The sequence below is a fragment of the Leopardus geoffroyi genome, chromosome B2, assembly GCF_018350155.1.
Source record: "Leopardus geoffroyi isolate Oge1 chromosome B2, O.geoffroyi_Oge1_pat1.0, whole genome shotgun sequence".
Classification (NCBI taxonomy): domain Eukaryota; kingdom Metazoa; phylum Chordata; class Mammalia; order Carnivora; family Felidae; genus Leopardus; species Leopardus geoffroyi.
Genome location: NC_059332.1, coordinates 116,873,938 through 116,892,861, shown reverse-complemented (window position 1 = coordinate 116,892,861; position 18,924 = coordinate 116,873,938). Strand labels below are relative to the sequence as shown.

General features: G+C 37.7%; 1 protein-coding gene across 8 annotated transcripts in view; it reads right to left on the bottom strand.

Moving 5' to 3' along the window:
* LAMA2 (laminin subunit alpha 2) overlaps positions 1–18,924 on the bottom strand; it is a 614,828-nt gene that overhangs the window by 113,802 nt on the left and 482,102 nt on the right. For all 8 annotated transcript variants that reach the window (XM_045499528.1, XM_045499531.1, XM_045499530.1 and 5 more), the window contains 5 exons: positions 18,376–18,538; positions 16,870–17,080; positions 9,699–9,815; positions 8,842–9,005; positions 7,397–7,535 (listed from right to left, as the gene is read on the bottom strand). In XM_045499528.1, the coding sequence (XP_045355484.1) occupies positions 7,397–7,535; positions 8,842–9,005; positions 9,699–9,815; positions 16,870–17,080; positions 18,376–18,538 (794 nt within the window). The remainder of the gene's footprint in view (positions 1–7,396; positions 7,536–8,841; positions 9,006–9,698; positions 9,816–16,869; positions 17,081–18,375; positions 18,539–18,924) is intronic.

The following is an 18,924-nucleotide window of genomic DNA, read 5'->3' as shown; positions in this document are numbered from 1 at the left end:
TTTAGATTGCGATGTAAGCAACTGAATTTTCAGGGGTTATTTCTTGAGGTAGTTAGTAATAATTACCCTGGCCTATATGTATCTTGATTTAATTCTATCACATTTTATGCTTTATATTTACCATTTATTTTTGCTTGTTTTCTTTCTCGTTTTTTTTTTGCCTTTTATAGAATTGATTGAAAATTTCGCTCTCCACATTTTTTTTTCCTCTTCATTTATTTGGAAAGTATAGCTGTTTGTTATGGTTAAATTTATGTGTCAATTTGGCTAGGCTATGGTATCCAGTTTTTGGTCAGTCTACACCTTGCTGTGAAAGTCTCTCTTAGATGTAATTAACACTTAAATCAGTAGACTTTGAGTAAGGCAGAATACTCTCTATCAAAGGTAGGTAAACCTCATCTAATCAGTTAATTGTCTTAAAAGAAAAGACTGGCATCCCTCAAAAATAAAGAATTCTGCCTCCAGACTATCTCTGGACTTGAGACTACATCAACTCTTCTGTGAGTCCCCATCCTACTGGCTTGTCTTGAAGAATTCAGACTTGACAGTCCCTCCCCTTAAGACAAAAAAAAAAAAAAAAAAAAAAAGACAAATTTCAAATCTATCTTTCTTTCTTTCTTTCTTTCTTTCTTTCTTTCTATCCATCCATCCATCCATCCATCCATCTGTCCATCTGTCCATCCATCTAGCTATCTACATCCTACTGCTTCTGTTTCTCTGGAGAACTCTGATTACTACTACTATTTTTATTCTTCTATAATTATCCTCAATGCTTAATACATATACTTAAAAAAGATTAAATCTAACCAATTTTTTACTGTCCTCCCAAAATTTTAAGGACTTTAAAAAACTTCTAACCCTGACCATCTGCCCCATTATCATGTTATTATTCTCATGTTTTTGTTATGCTTTTTAAAATAATTCCATACATTTAGTAATTATCATCATGATTTTCATAATGCTTAGATTGTATACATTTACTTTTTCTGTTCACTTTTCTCTTTAATCCCCAATTTCCTTGATTTTATTGGCATTCCTTTTGAAGTGTGTTTTATAGCAGCTTGGTGAAAGTCTATGATTGGTAAACCCTCAGTTTTTCTCTGAAGATGCCATTATGTTGTCCTCCCCTCTAAATGAGGTTTAGCAGGGTATAGGAATTTGAGTTGACCAGCATATTATATCAGCACCATGAGGATACTAGTCCTTTCTTTTTTGATTGCTATCGTGACTTCAATGGGATATATGCTAACTGACAAATCTTATTCCTTTGGAGATAATCTGCATTTGCTCTCTAGATTATTTTAAGATTTTGTTTTCTTTTTCTATTTGGTCTCTATAAGTTTAACACGGATCTTTCCATGTGTGGACTTATTTTATCATGATTATTTTCCTTAATTTGTGAATTCCTATCTTTCACCAATACTGGAGAATTTTCAGTATCTCTTGACCATTACTCCTCCTCATTCTCACTCTTTTCAACTTCTGGAACTCCTCACAGACTTACATTTTCACAATCTGCATTCTCTGTCTCTTAAGTGCCTTTTATATTTTACCATGTTGGTCGCATTCTGGGAAATGTTTTCAACTCTTTCAATTAACTAATTCTCTTTTCATCTGCTACTAATATGTTGTCTGGTCCTCCCATTCAATTTTTAATTTTAATTACTATATTTTTCAGTTTTAGAAATTTTATCTGTCTCTTTTACAAATTTCCATAGTCTTTAGTTCCTCTTCCATCAATCTTTTCAATTCATTCTCCTAAAATTTTAATAATTTAAACGCTTTCATTTTATATTCACTTTTAGATTTTTTGATAATCTCAGGGTCGTGTTAAGGACTTTACCTACCTATCCTCACTCCTACTTGATTATTTATATTGTATCTAAAGACTAGTTTTCTGCATCTTCCTAGATGCTCTAGAGGTTTCAATAGCCAGGACTAGTACCCCCTCCATTAATGTCTCAGCTTGGAAAGTCTTGTACCATATGAATGGTATAAATTTGGACTTCAATCCATAGGCTTGTGATTTTAGCATCTTATGAGAGACATTTTTCACAATGAGGGCATGAAAAGAAACAAGGCTTCTCGGAATGTTCCTGAACTGGAAGGCATGAGTGTTCACTGATGAAGACAATTGTTCCAGAGTCTCACGTTTTTACGTACTTTCAGTCAGAGACTTCTCCTCTTGTAGGTTCAAGGTGATGGCTGGGATGTCATCTCTCCCTGCCTGGTCTTTAAAATCCCAGCCCCTAGACATTAGGAACTATATTTATGTTCCAAATTCTTTGAGCTACCAAGGTGCCAGCTCTAGAGTGTGCCATTCTTTTTTAACCTCTCTCTGTATTTTTAGATTAAAAAAATTTTTTTATGTTGTATTTTTTATATTTGAGACAGAGACAGAGAGAGAGAGTAGGGGAGGGGTAGAGAGACAGAGACAGAATCTGAAACAGACTCCAGTCTCCGAACTGTCAGCACAGAGCCCAACGTGGGGCTCGAACTCACGAACCATGAGATCATAACCTGAGCCAAAGTCAGATGCTTAACTGACTGAGCCACCCAGGTGCCCCTAGATTTCCTTTTGCTGCTTCTTTCTAAAGTGAAGTATGTATTAAATTTTGGGAGTTATAATTTATTTAGCATTTCTATGAATTTCTAACATCAGGATGGATCTGAATTAACTCAGGCTGCATGTTGTCAGAAATCTTTGGCTTTCCTTTCTAGTGTCCTTAATTTCTATCAGCGTTTTTCTCCCTACTGATCTGCCACATAAGAGAAAATTTACAAAAATTTAGTTTATTCCTTAGACTCTTGACCCTAAAGCAAGAGAAAGCTCCTTTTGAGGTTTCTATGGGTATCTATTTTCCACATGTTAAGGAACAAATACTGGAAAGTCACTTGCAACAGCAGTTTATCAGTTTATGTATTTATTAGAATCAAGGTTAAAACTTTAAACTTAATTAATTTTTAGGTATATTTCTTGCTATAAAATAGATGCATTTATTTTATTTATTTATTTTTGAGAGAGCGACAGAGACAGAGAAAGAGAGCTCACACATGCAAGAGTGAGGGAGAGGCAAAGGGAGAGAGAGAAATCCGAAAATAATCCCGCTATCAGTGCAGAGCCTGACACTGAGCTCAGTCTCACAAATAGTGGGATCATGACCTGAGCTGAGCTCAGGAGTCAATGCTGAACCGACTGAGCCACTCAGGCACTCCTAAAATATATATTAGACATTCCCCTCATCTCTGTAGTTTATCTAAAGCCTACATCTTGATTATACAGCACTGTTCTTTACTATTTCACTATCCTTGTCTCTGTGGGGGAAAAATGCATTACTTACAAACTGCTTTTATTTTCTTCTGTATTTTATACTATTTTTTTTCCCAGAAATGCCTGGAAAAGACCATGCTAAATATTTTTAGAATTATGACTCCCTTGAATGATGTATAATTTTAGCAAGAAACAGAACTTGAACTTGGAGAATAAAAAACACACAGTATACTGGGGTTGAAGCCCAGTATAAATTCTTCTATTCCTAATGCTCATTCTAGTGAAGCTCAGACTGAATGCTGAGACTAATTGAGAAAGGGGATCCTGGGCTAGAGGGTATTAATGAATATTGTTGGTATGTGTGTATGAGAGAGACAGACACAGGCAGAGGGAAAGAGGAAGTTTCAGACAATGACTGCAGGGTGACAAGAGGGGACTGAAGAGAGGAAACTTTCTGTTGCCAGAGGAAATGAAAGAGTGATTCATTTTTTTAAATGCAAGATACCGGGGCACCTGGGTGGCGCAGTTGGTTAAGCGTCCGACTGCAGCCAGGTCACAATCTCGCGGTCCGTGAGTTTGAGCCCCGCGTCGGGCTCTGGGCTGATGGCTCGGAGCCTGTAGCCTGTTTCCAATTCTGTGTCTCCCTCTCTCTCTTCCCCTCCCCTGTTCATGCTCTGTCTCTCTCTGTCCCAAAAATAAATAAACGTTGAAAAAAAAATTTATAAATGCAAGATACCAATGGAAGGTGATGACTGCCTACATGGGAGTATATATGACACAGCACACTGCACTGACTTAGACCAAGGGAGTGAGACAGGAAAGGAAGGAAGATGACATTTCAGAATAGGTGAGACTGTGCGATTATTGCTGTGTGATGATTCCTCATGATGTGTAAGAACCAGAACTATGGGATTTATTCTACATTACCCTTCTTTTCAATTGTTTTTGTTGTTATTGGAATGCACCAGATTCAAATGCATAGCATCTACGACCTTTCCAGTGGAAAGGGCAGAGGGCCTCCTATTTCAGGGCCACTGAAGCCATGCCTGTTGCCTCTCTGGTGGTCATTCCAAGGATCCAGCTTTCTGTGAAATCTATTTGTTCACCTACTTCTAAAACCTGATTTGGTTCATAACATAGGTTTTAAGTTCATCTATCATCTGGAAAGTTTTTTAAAAAGTTTGATTCTCTGTTCTTTTAGCATCTGAGGACTTTTTATAGCACCAAAACAATTAGGATTAAAACAAAATAATTGGATCATCATATTCTCTTTTCTGACCTATGATGTATTTCCCTTCTTTCCTTGCACCCACCAATGAGAGGTACTACATGAAATGTTATCTTGGAGATTATGTGTAGGAAAACAAATGCTTTATAGTATTTTTCCCACCCAACACTAGCAGAAAAATCATACCTATTTTTTCATAATGTCTACTTTCCCCAAATACCTCATTTCAATATTTAAATAAATGATATATACAAGACAAGTAGCTGTTAATCATTGCTTAGGGATATTCCACTATCATCTTTAAATGTATACAAACTCCACTTGCTTATTATTTAGTTAAGTGATAAACATTTCTCTCATATTTTCCTTCCAATGACAATGTGTGTATTTATAAACAGGTAGCTTTAAGTAGTTTTTAAAAAAGCGAAGTTACTTTAAAAATGCTGTCAGTTATGCTTTGTCGTTTTTTCTACCATTCATTTGTTTCTGTTCTTATGGCTTTTTTCTTCTCATATTATCTCATGTCCATCTCTTCACAGTCGTAATTGGTTGTTTTATTGCTTGTCTAACAGGCCATTTTTCTCCTCATATAAATTCCTGCTTTGTTTCTTTGTCCTTCCTTTCTGATTCATTGAGAACATTTTTCCTTCTTTTTAGGGCTGGACTCAAATGTGTAAAGGACTCTTCTGATTTGTTACTCTTGAATTCTTTCATACATAAATAACAATCACACTCTTCTGTATGTATCTATCACTCCAGCAATAATACTGACTCTTACATTTCTGGCATTCTAGTCCTATCTACGTAATTGTGCAATGTAATGATTGGCAAATATGTTTAATTTCTAGTAAAATACAACTATGTTATCATGACATTAAAATGAAAGCTTCATTTATTCTGTTCATGAATCAAACTTTCTGTTTAGTCCAATAAACTTCCTGGGACAAATCTGCCTTCTCTGAGTTTGCTAAGAACCATTTAATAAACTATTCTCTTTAGAATTTATTTATTTAAAAATTTTTTTAATGTTTATTTATTTTTGAGACAGAGACAGAGACAGAGAGAGACAGACAGACAGAGCACAAGTGGGGAAGGGGCAGAGAGAGAGGGAGACACAGAATCCAAAGCACGCTGCAGGCTCCGGGCTGTCAGCACAAAGCCCAATGTGCTGAACCCATGAACTGTGAGATCATGATCTGAGCTGAGGTTGGACGCTTAACCAACTTAGCCACCCAGGTGCCCCTAGCATTTATTTTGTACTTTTTTAGACATTTAACTATTTTTATGTGGGATATGGAAGGAGAGAAAGAATGATGATAACAAGAAGACATGTTGTAAAGCATTACAACTCATCCCAGCTCTGTGTTTGAGGCTGTCTAGATTATCACGTATAAGCATCAGTGTTGAGGAAAGTGAATATTTTGTGTCTGCATAAAAATGTCAGTCTTCTAGACATAAGGTGATAGTATTAAAATTGGGTGAAATAAAACAGCTCTTTAATAAAATAATAGTTAGAAGTTTATAAAGATGAAGTAATGACAATAGTGAGATTTTTATTGGTACAAATGAATGTAAATAGACTTGAAAGATATTAGTTAGAATGACATTCATTCATTCATTCCTGAGTGCCTATTATTTGCCAGGTACTGTGTTAGACGCTTAAAATGGTCCTGCGATAAAGCATAGGTCAAATGAAAATGGTGACCTTGGAAATTTGGGTCTTTAAAATAGAAGATTACGAGAAGATGGATAAATAGTTTAGATTAAAAAAAAAAAAAAGGTTCATTTTGAAAGGATAACTGCCATAGGGAAGTTTCTGCAATAGTCGTATCACAATTTTGAATAAGAAATACTCAGAACATATGGTATTAGAGCTTATTCCAGAGGAACAGAAACAGTAGCAATTGTTGACGGAATATGATGTTTTCACTACCATCACTAAATAAACATTCTAAGAGTGTAGTAAATGCATTTAATATCCCTGAGATCCTAGATACCTATGTGCCCAATATTAAATCACAACAAATATTGATCTGTTTCTCTAACACTAAATATTTATGTGTATTTCATTCACAGTCAAATGTCCAATCAAGCTTTTTTTTTCCTCAAAATTTTGATGTGAAGACCAAAGGGATTCAGAACATTTAATTCAGAACATTTTAACTCACCATGTGCTTCCTATGAAGTGTTTTCTAACCTTCAATAACCTACAATAATATTATGAAGCTGTATCACATAACTTATTTAAAAAATGTTGATGTATAAAGAATGGAGATTTGTCAGTATTAAAAATACACAAGATAACGTGCTATAATTGGAACCCCCAAATTCTGAAATATTAATTCCAAATTTATTTTGAACAATGACAGCAGTCAAAGGTTGCTTTGAAAGCAAAGGTTTCCATTGTGCTAAAAACAGTATAAGGAGTTTAGAAGCATATGATCTCATGTGTTTTGCAAAATGGACACTTTATAGTCAAACTTCCCATATACCAAATTTGTGGGTAGCCATAAGCAGCGGTGTTAATTTTCTGGGCATTTTCTTACTGATGATATTTGGAATAATAGTAATACATTTCCCTCTCCAGAGTCTTATGTTTGACTGTTTTTCTTCTGTGAGTTGGTGGCACAAAGCCGCTTGGCATCTGCAATAATTTCAAGGCCCTTATCAGTAGTGGCAAGTAGTGAGAGACTGAGAAAAGAATTGTGTTATGATTACAGAACACTGAATGTTTATTTTGGATATGATTTAAAAGGAGCCTTTGAAAATAATTCAAAATAAATATTCTAACTTACTAGGATTTTCCAGAGCTCATTTCAATTTGAGAAATTTAGTCTAGGTACTTACTCAAACAGATTGACCCACATTCTTAGTACGAAGCACTATTTGGTTCTTACCAGTTTTGTAGCTTCATGTGCAAGATCTTTGGCTTCTTGGGCAATTTTCTCAGCTTCATCAATAGAGTCCTTAATATTGCTGTAAGCATTGAAGGCTGCAGTGGCATTGAAGGAGATGTTTTTAGCTTCGTCAAGGATTCTGTTGGGATTACCCCCAAAAAAGAACATCAGAGCAGTTGGTACCCAAATGAAGAACATTCTACTTATAACAAATATAGCTTCCAAATGATCCCAGCCAGGACAATTATATTTCCAAGTCATCATGAAATATCTGCTTATTGTATTATATTGTAGTTGTCAATTTAAATTCATATTCCTAAACAATTCAGCTATGAAATACTACCAACATATTTTTTAATACCCACTCAAACATTTCTGCAACCTCATGCACCATGCAAACTGTGAGCAGTGAGATGATCCTTAATATCATTTGTAAGGCACGCTATACGTTTCAGAGCACTTGTACCATATTACTGGAATGAATTTCACAAAATCTCTTTAGGATAGATGTACTTCCCAGATGGATATAAATGAAGGTTAGATAGCTTGTGTCAGGTTACATGACCGACACATCACTAATTAAAAACTTGGAGCTTGTATCTGTGGACCTCTAACTTACTGCTCCATTCACTACCCTCCATGCAAAATTGGTAATAGTTTACTGTAAAATGAATTGAGTGTGAATTGTGTCCAGGGTCTTCAAACATGGATATTTTCCTTTGTGTCATGCATATTCAGTATTGGAATAGAACCTTACACATGTTATATATTAAATAACAGATTTATTCGAGAAAATTCTTCTTGGGGTTTATAGGACCTATATTTATATTATGATGACTCCAAAATTGTAGGGGAACATACCACTTACATGTAGAAGGCTATTTATAGGTCAAACACACCTTGTCACTTGCCCCTCCCTCCTCTGACCCAAATAAGAGTCCTAGCCTATTACACAAGGGAACTATGTAGTGTCTCCCTGGAATTTGAAACAGAAAAGAAAAAAAAAAAAAAGACTTAAAGACTATGTATGGGGCCACATTTTCAAAAGCCAGTCTTTTAACAATAGTTTTGATTTAATTAAAAATATAAAACTAGAATTTGAAATGGAATGTGTATTTACATATTATTATTTAAAATGCTAATAAGGCAACCACTGTGCTCTCTAATAAAGAATAAAAAATATTTTTTCTTAGCATAGCCTAGGGCTATGTTCACTCCCTACCAAGCCATATTTGAATCCACTTTTAACTCAGACTTTTGAAGCTGCTTCAGTGGAACTTTGCCCAGACCCTCCTAATTAGGCTTTTCCACAGAAAGACCGAGTAGCTCGTATGCTCATAATTAGAGAAATCAAGATTTCAAAGAGATTCTCTACCATTTCTGCGAGTCACAACTTTTGGACAAGCGTCAAGATACAAAGGCATTTGCGACAACAAATGACATACCCATCAAGGACAGCAGATGAGTCATTCAACTGAGCTGCATGGCTCTCAGCCTGGGACACCTTCTCAGCAAGGTTTCTGTCCTGTATTTCCTGGGAGAGGTCATCTATTTTATCTTTCAGCTCCTCAGACATGGGTGGCAACTTAGTTTGAATATCTTCAACGTACTGATGTGTAGAGAAGAGAGGGCATTTTAAGTATGTGACTACAAGCCTCCAATCGGTTACTAATTTCTCTAGGAGATACAATTCCACACACTTACTTTTTAAAAAGAAATTTCAATTTTACTAACACAGCCAAAAGAGAGGACAGAATAAAAGCTGTTATTTAATGAGAGGGATTAGGAAATATATGAAGCCAATTTACACCAAGAAGAACCTAACTATATTTTTCTAAGAAAATGCTACTTTGTAGGTATAAATGCATAAGTGGTCATCATTAGGATCTTTTAGATCATCTGTGTTTCTATTCCCATATACCACAGTGTCTACTGCATTAGGATATTAAAAGTCTGCTAATAGTTTACATTTCTCTTTCAACTAACATTATATAAATATTGAAGCAGATTTGAAGGGCTATCCTAGGAATAAGAAATACCCTTCACCACTGTGGGAAAAAATACAGGTTTGCGTGAGTGTTTATGAGTACCCTCTCATGTCTGTTGGGAGAACAGTGTGAAGTTTTAACTGTTGCCAAGAGCTAGGCACAAGCATAATGGAAGAGTCCAAAAACAATTTGATACCCACAAGAAAAAAAATTAGGATTTGCTTATGTTACTGAGATTTTTTGATTGTGTCCTATTTATGAAAGCCTGTATCATTATTATTTTCTTTTCCCTTTGGGTTTTATCAAGTACTCACATCTATGACGGAGTTGATTTCATCTGCAAGACGGTTGGCTTCACTGAGTATGTCATTGCCTTCTTTTAAAGTGTTCTCAGTTTGTTGTTTGCCATTTTCGATAGCTTCCTTCTTTTTCTGTAGCACAGTAGGAACAAAACATCAAAATGCCCTTCGGAGGAAACCCTATCCGACCCTGTATTCTTTCTCGACTTCCTCGAGCTGCCTGAACATAGGCTTTGTGAACAAGGCACGTCGTGTTGACAATGAGAACAGATGGGAATGCTACAAACTACCTGGCCAGTCCTTTGAGAGTTATTTTATTTAAATCCCTATATAAGTACTTTCTTCCTCTCAGTGTGAGAAAGTCACCCAAGAGAAGAAAAGTTATGTGATGTTAGCTGAGGAATTAAAGACTACATTTTAAAATTTTTGATTATTTTTTATTTTAGAGGGAGAGAAAGAGAGAGAGAGCATGAGTGGGGGAGAGGGGCAGAGAGAGAAAGAGAGAGAGAATCTTCAATGTTTATTTATTTTTGGGACAGAGAGAGACAGAGCATGAACGGGGGAGGGGCAGAGAGAGACAGAGAGACACAGAATCAGAAACAGGCTCCAGTCTCTGAGCCATCAGCCCAGAGCCCGACACGGGGCTCGAACTCACGGACCGCAAGATCGTGACCTGGCTGAAGTCGGACGCTTAACCGACTGCGCCACCCAGGCACCCCAAGAGAGAGAGAATCTTAAGCAGGCTTCATGCTGAACATGGATCCTACCCCACAACCCTCGGATCCTAACCTGTGCCAAAACCAAGAGTTGGACAGTCAACCAACTGAGCTACTCAGGTGCCCCTAAAAACTATTAACTTGTTTTTAATATTTATTTAAAAAATTTTTTTTCAATGTTTATTTATTTATTTTTTGAGAGACAGAATGTGAGCAGGGGAGGGGCAGAGAGAGAGAGGGAGACACAGAATCTGAAGCAGGCTCCACGCTCTGAGCTGTCAGCACAGAGCCCCATGTGGGGCTCGAACTCACAAGCTGTGAGATCATGACCCAAGCCGAAGTCAGAGGCTTAACCGACTGAGCCACCCAGGCGCCGTCCCTAGAAACTATTTATAAAGCAAGATCAATACCCATTTTAAACTTGTGTAAGTGCAAGTGCTGAATATGTATTACCGAACATGTGGTAGTACCCTGAATTACATTGGAACTAGACGTTACATTCCAGAATGCAGGGCCAAAGGAGTCTTCTGTGAGCATAGACATAAGCAGATTTATTCTATGGGAGTTCTGTAAAAATTGGAAGAAGTGAGATTTTTAAGGGGACTTAGGGAAAGTGTTTTTCAAAAAAAGAGAAATGAACACATGGAAGAATAAACTTAATGGGCTGTTCCATGAAAAGAGAGCAAGCTCTCATTTTTCCTTGATACTGATAGCTTGTCTTAAAACTACATGAAACTGATTCCTAGCCTAGAAGGATAAAATTGACGAGAGAGACCTATTGTTATTTTTCTATTTGGAGCAAACATTTGTGTATATGTTTTTCTTTTTTTTTTTTTTTTTTTTTTTCAACGTTTATTTATTTTTGGGACAGAGAGAGACAGAGCATGAACGGGGGAGGGGCAGAGAGAGGGGGAGACACAGAATCGGAAACAGGCTCCAGGCTCTGAGCCATCAGCCCAGAGCCCGACGCGGGGCTCGAACTCACGGACCGCGAGATCGTGACCTGGCTGAAGTCGGACGCTTAACCGACTGCGCCACCCAGGCGCCCCTGTATATGTTTTTCTTTACACATCTCACTCATTCTCCCAAACACTTGTGCATTTAACTGCATCAATTTTAAACCTCTGCCATTTATGTTGTTATATAGATAATAATGCTAGTTTTATATTAATTTATGTCTCAATATGTGCCAGGTAGTTTATAGGATTTTCTCAGTAAATTCTACACTAACCCTACAGGTCCTGTGTTTATCACCTTTTAAAAGAATAGGAACTTGAACAAGTGATTTACTCAAGGTCACACTACCTGTGCAGTTAAGGTTTGAACCTGGTCTACCTGATGAAGAAGCCTAGGTCTTGAGCTATGAAAGGACTGTCACTCCTATTATAGAAATCATTTGCCTTATTTGCACTGGGATAGCACTGATTTCATACCTTTCTCCCCCCCTTCTCTTCACCAACCACATAAATCCACTGCCAGTCCCTATGTCTTGTTCCAATTCTCTGCTGCTGTAGTTCCCTCCGTGATGTGTTCTCGCTCAGTTCTTTGCCTTGTTTCCTCCCCCACGCTGTTTCTGGTCACTTCTCTGATCACCTATCTAAAACAGCCGCCATCTTCATCCCAGTTATTATCTACATACCACAGCAATTACAAACCAGGTTCAGGGAATAGCCTGCCTGGGTCAGGATCCTAGCTCTGCCCACTCACAAGCTATGAAAAACAGGGGCGAGTGATTTATGTAGCCCCAGGTAAAAGGCTTAGTCCCTTGCTTCTCAAAATGTGGGCCATTAACCAGCAGCATCAGCATCACCCGGAAAGGTATTAGAAATAGATAATCTCATTGCCTTTTCAAGAACTACCAACTCAGAAACTGTACTTTAACAAGAACTCCAGGTGACCTACACAGTAAAATTTGAGAGGAACTGACTTACAACACTGCCTGGCACACAGCAGACACAATGTAATCGTTAACTATTATAATTACTTCATTTTGGTCCTCCTCTTAGCACTCATTTATCTGAATTATATTCTACAGGGTGGCCACAAACCATAGAATCATAGATAATGGTATTTTTTGTATAGATTGAACCATCTTGATTGCCCCTCCTGAGAGTTGCAAAAAGCACTGTTACTTAGTGCAAATTGGTGACGCCACGCCCTCATAAGATGCATGTACAATACAGGAAGTAGTAGAAATGAACAGCCTGTTGAACTATGTACAACTGAGGAAGCACAACATATTGACTACAGGTGCGATATCGCTGAACATATCACTTATTATGTATACTAGTCCATGCTCCAGACTTTGTATCTATATTACATACTTGTTTATTGGCTTAGGGATTATCTCCCTCGCTATAATATAAATTCCATAAAAACAGTCTATATGTATCAAAGTTGATTGCATCTCTACTTTTAACTTCTAATTAGATCTTAATTCATTCCAGAGCTCTGTAAATTTAAAACCTTTTTGGGTGAGGTGGAAGGCTTAAGAGCCTGCAAAAGCTATCGTCCTCTCTGTCTAGCAACTAACTACTTTCTTTGCAATCCTTCCTTTTGCAGTTTCCTAATGGTCGATTTAGGGACAGACTGTTCAATACATGTTCCCTCGCGTAACTGAATTGCTCACATTCTTGATGCGACCCAGGCACACAGTCCTCTCCGCCTTCTCTCAATTGCTGCAAGTGCCCTCTGATCCCGTGCTCCTCCAGAAATTTGCATTCAGAGCCCCTCTGATCTAGCTCCAAATGCCGTTTCCAGAGCTGTCTTCTACTACACACTTCTGTAGCTTGGCAGTGAGCTTCACTGTTCTGACATTTCCCAACACCACCGTGCACTTCCAGAGCTCTGTGTTGGGGCTCACGTGACCCCATCATTTCTTAGTCTCAGCTAGGATGCCATCATTTTTTGTGCGTGTGACTCTTTTGCTGATATTCCTAGCCTATATTAATCTCAGAATTATATACTGTGAAGCTGCCTGAATGTTAAGTTCTACAAGGCCAGGAATCATTCCTATTCAGTTTCAAACACCTCTGTTACCAACAGCACCTTGCTGAGGTAGGTGCCTGACAGGCATTGTAGATCACCACTGCCTATTTTCCAAGCCTTATACTACATGATTTCCTAATACCAAATGAACTCTCCAGTTTATATGAACCACTCACAAATTTCCCCAAATGTAACTTTAATCCATGACTCCAATGTTACAGTGGCTTCTGATAGTTTCCAGGATAAACACCAAATTCCTTAACTTGATCATAATGTACTTGGTCTTTTATTACTCAAGTTCTGGACCTAGCCTGTCTTCTCTGGCTTTCCATCCCGTTTGTCCCCATGAAGTCGTCATTCCAATCCTATCAAACCACTGAATTTTCTCCCAAATGTTTTATATTTTCTTTTTCCTCTCCATGTCTTTGCTTGTGGTTTTCCCTATTTCTGGAATATTCTTCCTTTTCTGCTTCGACTCACTTGTGCTTATCATGCAGGACTCAGCACACATATCATGTCCTCTATGAAGTCCTCCTTAACCCAGGGGGTGATTTAGATGCCCTTTCTTTGTTTAGTTCCATGATGTTACTGCAGTACATGAAGTGACTTACTTGTGTGTACTTCCCACTAAACACAAGTCACCTGAAATCATCAGAGATGGTGTTTTATTCTTTACTTCAATGGTTCTCAAACCTAAGGCTACATCTGAATCACTGGAGGCATTTTTAAAACACAGGTGGCTGGGTGCCACTCCAAGTTTCTGAGTTGACAGATTTGGGGCGGACCTCAAGAATTTGTATTTTTAACAAGTTTCTAGTTGATGCTGATGTTGCTGTTCCAAGGACCACACCATAAGGACCGGTGTTTGATCTAATCGACATTTGTTTGGAACATTTCTTGAAATTAGTAGGGGCTTAGTAAGTGTTTTTAACAAACAATACATGCTTATCTCCTTAAAATAAACAAATAACATTGAGTTGTGTCTTAATTATAGCACCTTCTTTGTGAGCACAGGCACAATTTGTCTATTTAAAACACAGCTCATGGGGCACCTGGGTGGCTCAGTCGGTTAAGCCTCTGACTTGGCTCAGGTCATGATCTCATGGTTCGTGAGTTCGGCCCCGCATCAGGCTCTGTGCTGACAACTCAGAGTCTGGAGCCTGCTTCAGATTCTGTGTCTCCCTCTCTCTCTCTCTGCTCCTCCCCTGCTCATACTCTGTCTCTCTCTCTCAAAAATAAATAAGCATTTAAAAAAAATAAAATAAAACACAGCTCGTTATTCAATTGAATGGATACAATGTGTCAGTTGTTCTCAAACCAGTATACACATCGGATTAATCTGGGGAGAGTTTTAAAATATGAACTCCAAGCCAAGTCCAGACTAACCAACTCAGACTCTGGGTAGGAGCTCAGGGACCCCGTTTTTAACAAACTGTTCAGTTGATTCTCAGTCAGTTGGTGTAGAAGGAAGCTTGGTAATTAACCTAATGAGCCCTGGCAATCTTAAGTAAGCTGTGCCTTACTCATGTTAATTTCATCAGTTTATCTATTTACTCCAGTAAGTTTTTAACAAGGCTTTAGTTAAGCATGACACATAAAATGAAAATACAAAAAGGACCACTTAGAATCGCAATACTGACTACATAAGCTCCAGGCATCTCTAGGGGTGCCCAAGAATGATGGCTCCTGGTTTTAAACATCACTAAAAGGAAGGAGTAGCTGAAAGGATCATTTACTGCACCACTATAACTCTTCTTGAAATACTTCCCAAATGCTTATTATGCTTTCCACACAGGTAATTTTAATTTCTTAAACTGTTGCCATAAAATGGAGAGGTGCACCTCCGGGTAAGTTACACCACTGGTGTGTCCCTGAGCAGGATGAATCATGTCAGCACTGGGGATAGGACGATAGCCCGACATCCTGCCTCACAAGATGGCACTTTTTCTTTAATATTTCCAGCATGTCAGTAGACTCCAAATTGGTTAGGATTAGATACCTCAGTTAGGAAAAAAGTGAGCATTCTCCATCTTCCATCAACATGACAAGGGTGAATCCCAGAAAAAAAAAAAACCTTCAAAAAATTAATTCATCCTCTTACTTCTTACTCTAAAGGAAAATGGAAAGAAATGAGATGGAAAAAAATATCCAGATTTGTTTTATTCAACTGCCATCCCACAAACATTTTTGAAAGCATCATATATGCCAGAGAGTGTTCAGTTATAACGAAGGTGAGATTATACACTAGAAGAGAAAGAGATCTGCCGCTGTTTTCAGATCTGTTGGGGTCAAATACTTTGAAAACAGCAAAGGAAGTTTTGTTTCTGGGGAGAAGCTGTTGTTTAAATACCTAATACAGTTGCACCATCATATGTGCTGAATTTACTATTGGGAAAAGTGATCAAGTTGTCATGGTAAGTATTAAGAAAGAGAAAGAAGGAACAGAAGGGAGGAGGGAAGGAAGAAAAAGGAAGGCATTGAGCGACGGAGGGAGGAAGAAAAGGAAAAATCTATTTTGGTTCTAGCCTCATAACCTCTCTAAAAAAGGCAGAAGGTGCCCATCATTTCTTGAGGAGAGAATTATCTCTTGTCGGTGAGGAAAAAGAGGGAAAAATATAACTCAGACGTGATATGTTCATGTTAGTCCCTGTTAAAATATCATTTGCATGGAACACATTGCAAAGGAAAAGGGAACCAAAATCTCTCCCAAGCACTGGACTCTCAGTGTGCCCAGATTCCATTAGGAAATAAGTTGGCACTTTTGTGACCCTCGGTAGTTAGATGCCTAAACAATGGTTTGTGGATTAGATTGCATGGGTTACAAAACCATATGAGATTGGTACTCAAAGATACCTTGGATGAAATCACATAAAATGCACTTATTGTGTAGTTTGAAGACTGAGGCTTAGAGACTTTAACTGACTTGTCCAAGGCGTATTTCTAGTTAGTGACACAGTCATCATTAAGATCAAGGTCCCCTGACTCCCGGGAAAGAGTTCCTTCCACTATATCACACTGTCCTTAAAATCTTCAATACTTTGTTATCTAATTTTATTTGAGTCTATGGCAATGGTCCTTGATTTTTTTTTTTTTAAGGATCATTTCTGGTGTGCCTGGGTGGCTCAGTCAGTTAAGTGTCTGACTTTGGCTCAGGTCATCATCTCATGGTTCCTGAGTTCGAGTCCCATGTTGGGGTCTGTGCTGACAGCCCAGAGCCTGGAGTCTGCTTCAGATTCTGTTTCCCTCTCTGTCCCTCCCCTGCTCACCTTTGTTCTTGTGTGTGCGCACACTGTCTCTCTCTCAAAAATATAGTCATTAATTTTTTTAAAAGGATTATTTCCTGATCTGCTTCTTAGAAGTCTCCTTTCAGAGCTGTTCTCGATTTGTGTAAATGTGCATCAACTTGACTTTTCCAGCTATGTTCAATCCCCGCCCCATCCAAACCAGCCCTATAGATTCAAATGAGAATCCCTAAGACCCACCTCCAAAGCAGTCATGTCTTTCTGATTTGCTGCAGATAAGCGATTAGCCTCTCTGATTTTATCGGTGGCTTCTCTCAACAGGTCCCAAGCAGCATCCACTTTATCTTTGTTGTCTGCCAGTATCGCCCGGATATCCTTCTCTGCTTTTTCATTCTTCTCTCGGGACTCTCCAAAGAACTTCTTCACCTTCTTCAGAAGGCCTTCTGCAGCCCTGCAGTCGCCCCGCCCAGTAACAGACAATAAGCCCTTGTCACTGCCTCATGGTTTATTGGTATTAAATAGCAATGCTAGTATTAAATCAATGGAAAATAAGACGATATTTAAAGCAGATTGACTGTGTACTAAATCAAGGTGAAAATGGGTACCTGAAAAGTGGCAAGGCCATTGATAATTAATATGAAAGCACACAACATACACGCATTTAAAATGTATTAGTAATATAGCATTTTCAACTGGAAAGAGTCTCATGTTATTTTCATAATCTGACTGATGAAGTAAGTTTTATGGTTTGCTTCACATACAAAAAAAAAAGTCACCTGATTCACCACAGTGGTACATTTTCTCTGTTACTTTGGATATAAGGTATGAACATTGATATATTTGGTTAAAAACTGTTAGCAGAACTGTGTTATTGACATGCTAATATGGCATCATGATGTTGACCTACTTTTCTTTTTCTTTCAACTGAGTGATCTGGGAGTTTCCTGAATTTAACTTAATGGTTTTCCTAAAGTGATAATATTGCCCTTATGAAAGGCAAACTACTTGGAAAACAGTAGTTCTCAAACTAACAGCCATTATAATCTCCTGGAGTGCCTGTCAAAACTGATTGCTGGCCCCCATCCCCAGATCTCTGGATTCAGTAGGTCTGCAGTGGGGTTTAATACTTTGTATGTCTAACAAGTTCTCAGGTGTTGCTGATATTGTTGGCTTAGTATATATTAAATATTAATAACACCATCACTTTGAAGTTAGCTGACTATAAATGTAACAATGATTTTTTTTTTTCCTGAGTGTGTGGTCACAGAGTTCATTTGCATTAGCAAAATCACTATTGCTATTTCCAACCTCAAATTTTCAGCCCTTATTTCAAGGTATTAGGCATTTATTATTTGACGACCCTTCTATTCAGCATTTCCTAAAATGATAAAATGTATAGAATGGGCTGCTAAATTCATAATTATCCAAAGATATTTTTATTAACACACGCAAAAAAAAAACCCTTTTGATGGTTTAGAAATCCCTAATACAGGCAATTAATAAAGCAAGTCCATTAGCCTAATTGTGGAAGGGACAGCAACCCAAAAAAGATCATTTATTTGATTATTTAAACATAGGCAAAAACATACTTTTAATCAATTTTAGAGCAAGACAAATTATTACTAAGTGGAAAACAAAATAGCATCTTCTTCTACTTATAAGTGTGATGAAAATTTTAGAAAATTGTAAACAACCATTTGAAAAATTCAGTTTATCAAGTAAAAAAATAACAGAGTATCTACTCACACTAACTCATCTTCGGCAACTTCCTTTTGTTTATCAAGATTTTTCCTCCTCAGTTCTGTCATCATCTGATCAATCTCTTTCTGAAGCCCTTGCAAATTTCTCTCAAAGTCCTTGTCTTGAATTCCTAGAGTTTCATTTAGTCTCACAGCTTTTTCATTTACAGCTGCAGGGGGTAAAACAAATTTTGTAAATTAGTAAACAAAAATGCCACATGCAAAAATGGCACCAAGAGTCTGCTCTTCCCCACGATCTCCAAATGAAATATAGTTTGCCATGAGTGTTCCTGCTGGTAACAGGGAGGTAGTTAATAACAATCCATACCAATAAGGGAAAGGTGACATATTTCTCCATTTTATATTTCTTTTGGGGGGCACAGTCGTTAAAGGAGGGTGTCTCTAGTTCCCAAGGAAGAAAATGCAAACAAAAAAATGGTTCCAACCCTTTCCAGGGAAGAGGTAAGCAATGATACATGTAGCATTCCCTTTGGAAGAGGAAAGCACAGAATCTGCACGGCCGAGAAGACACAATCACATTCAGTCCATTTTAAAA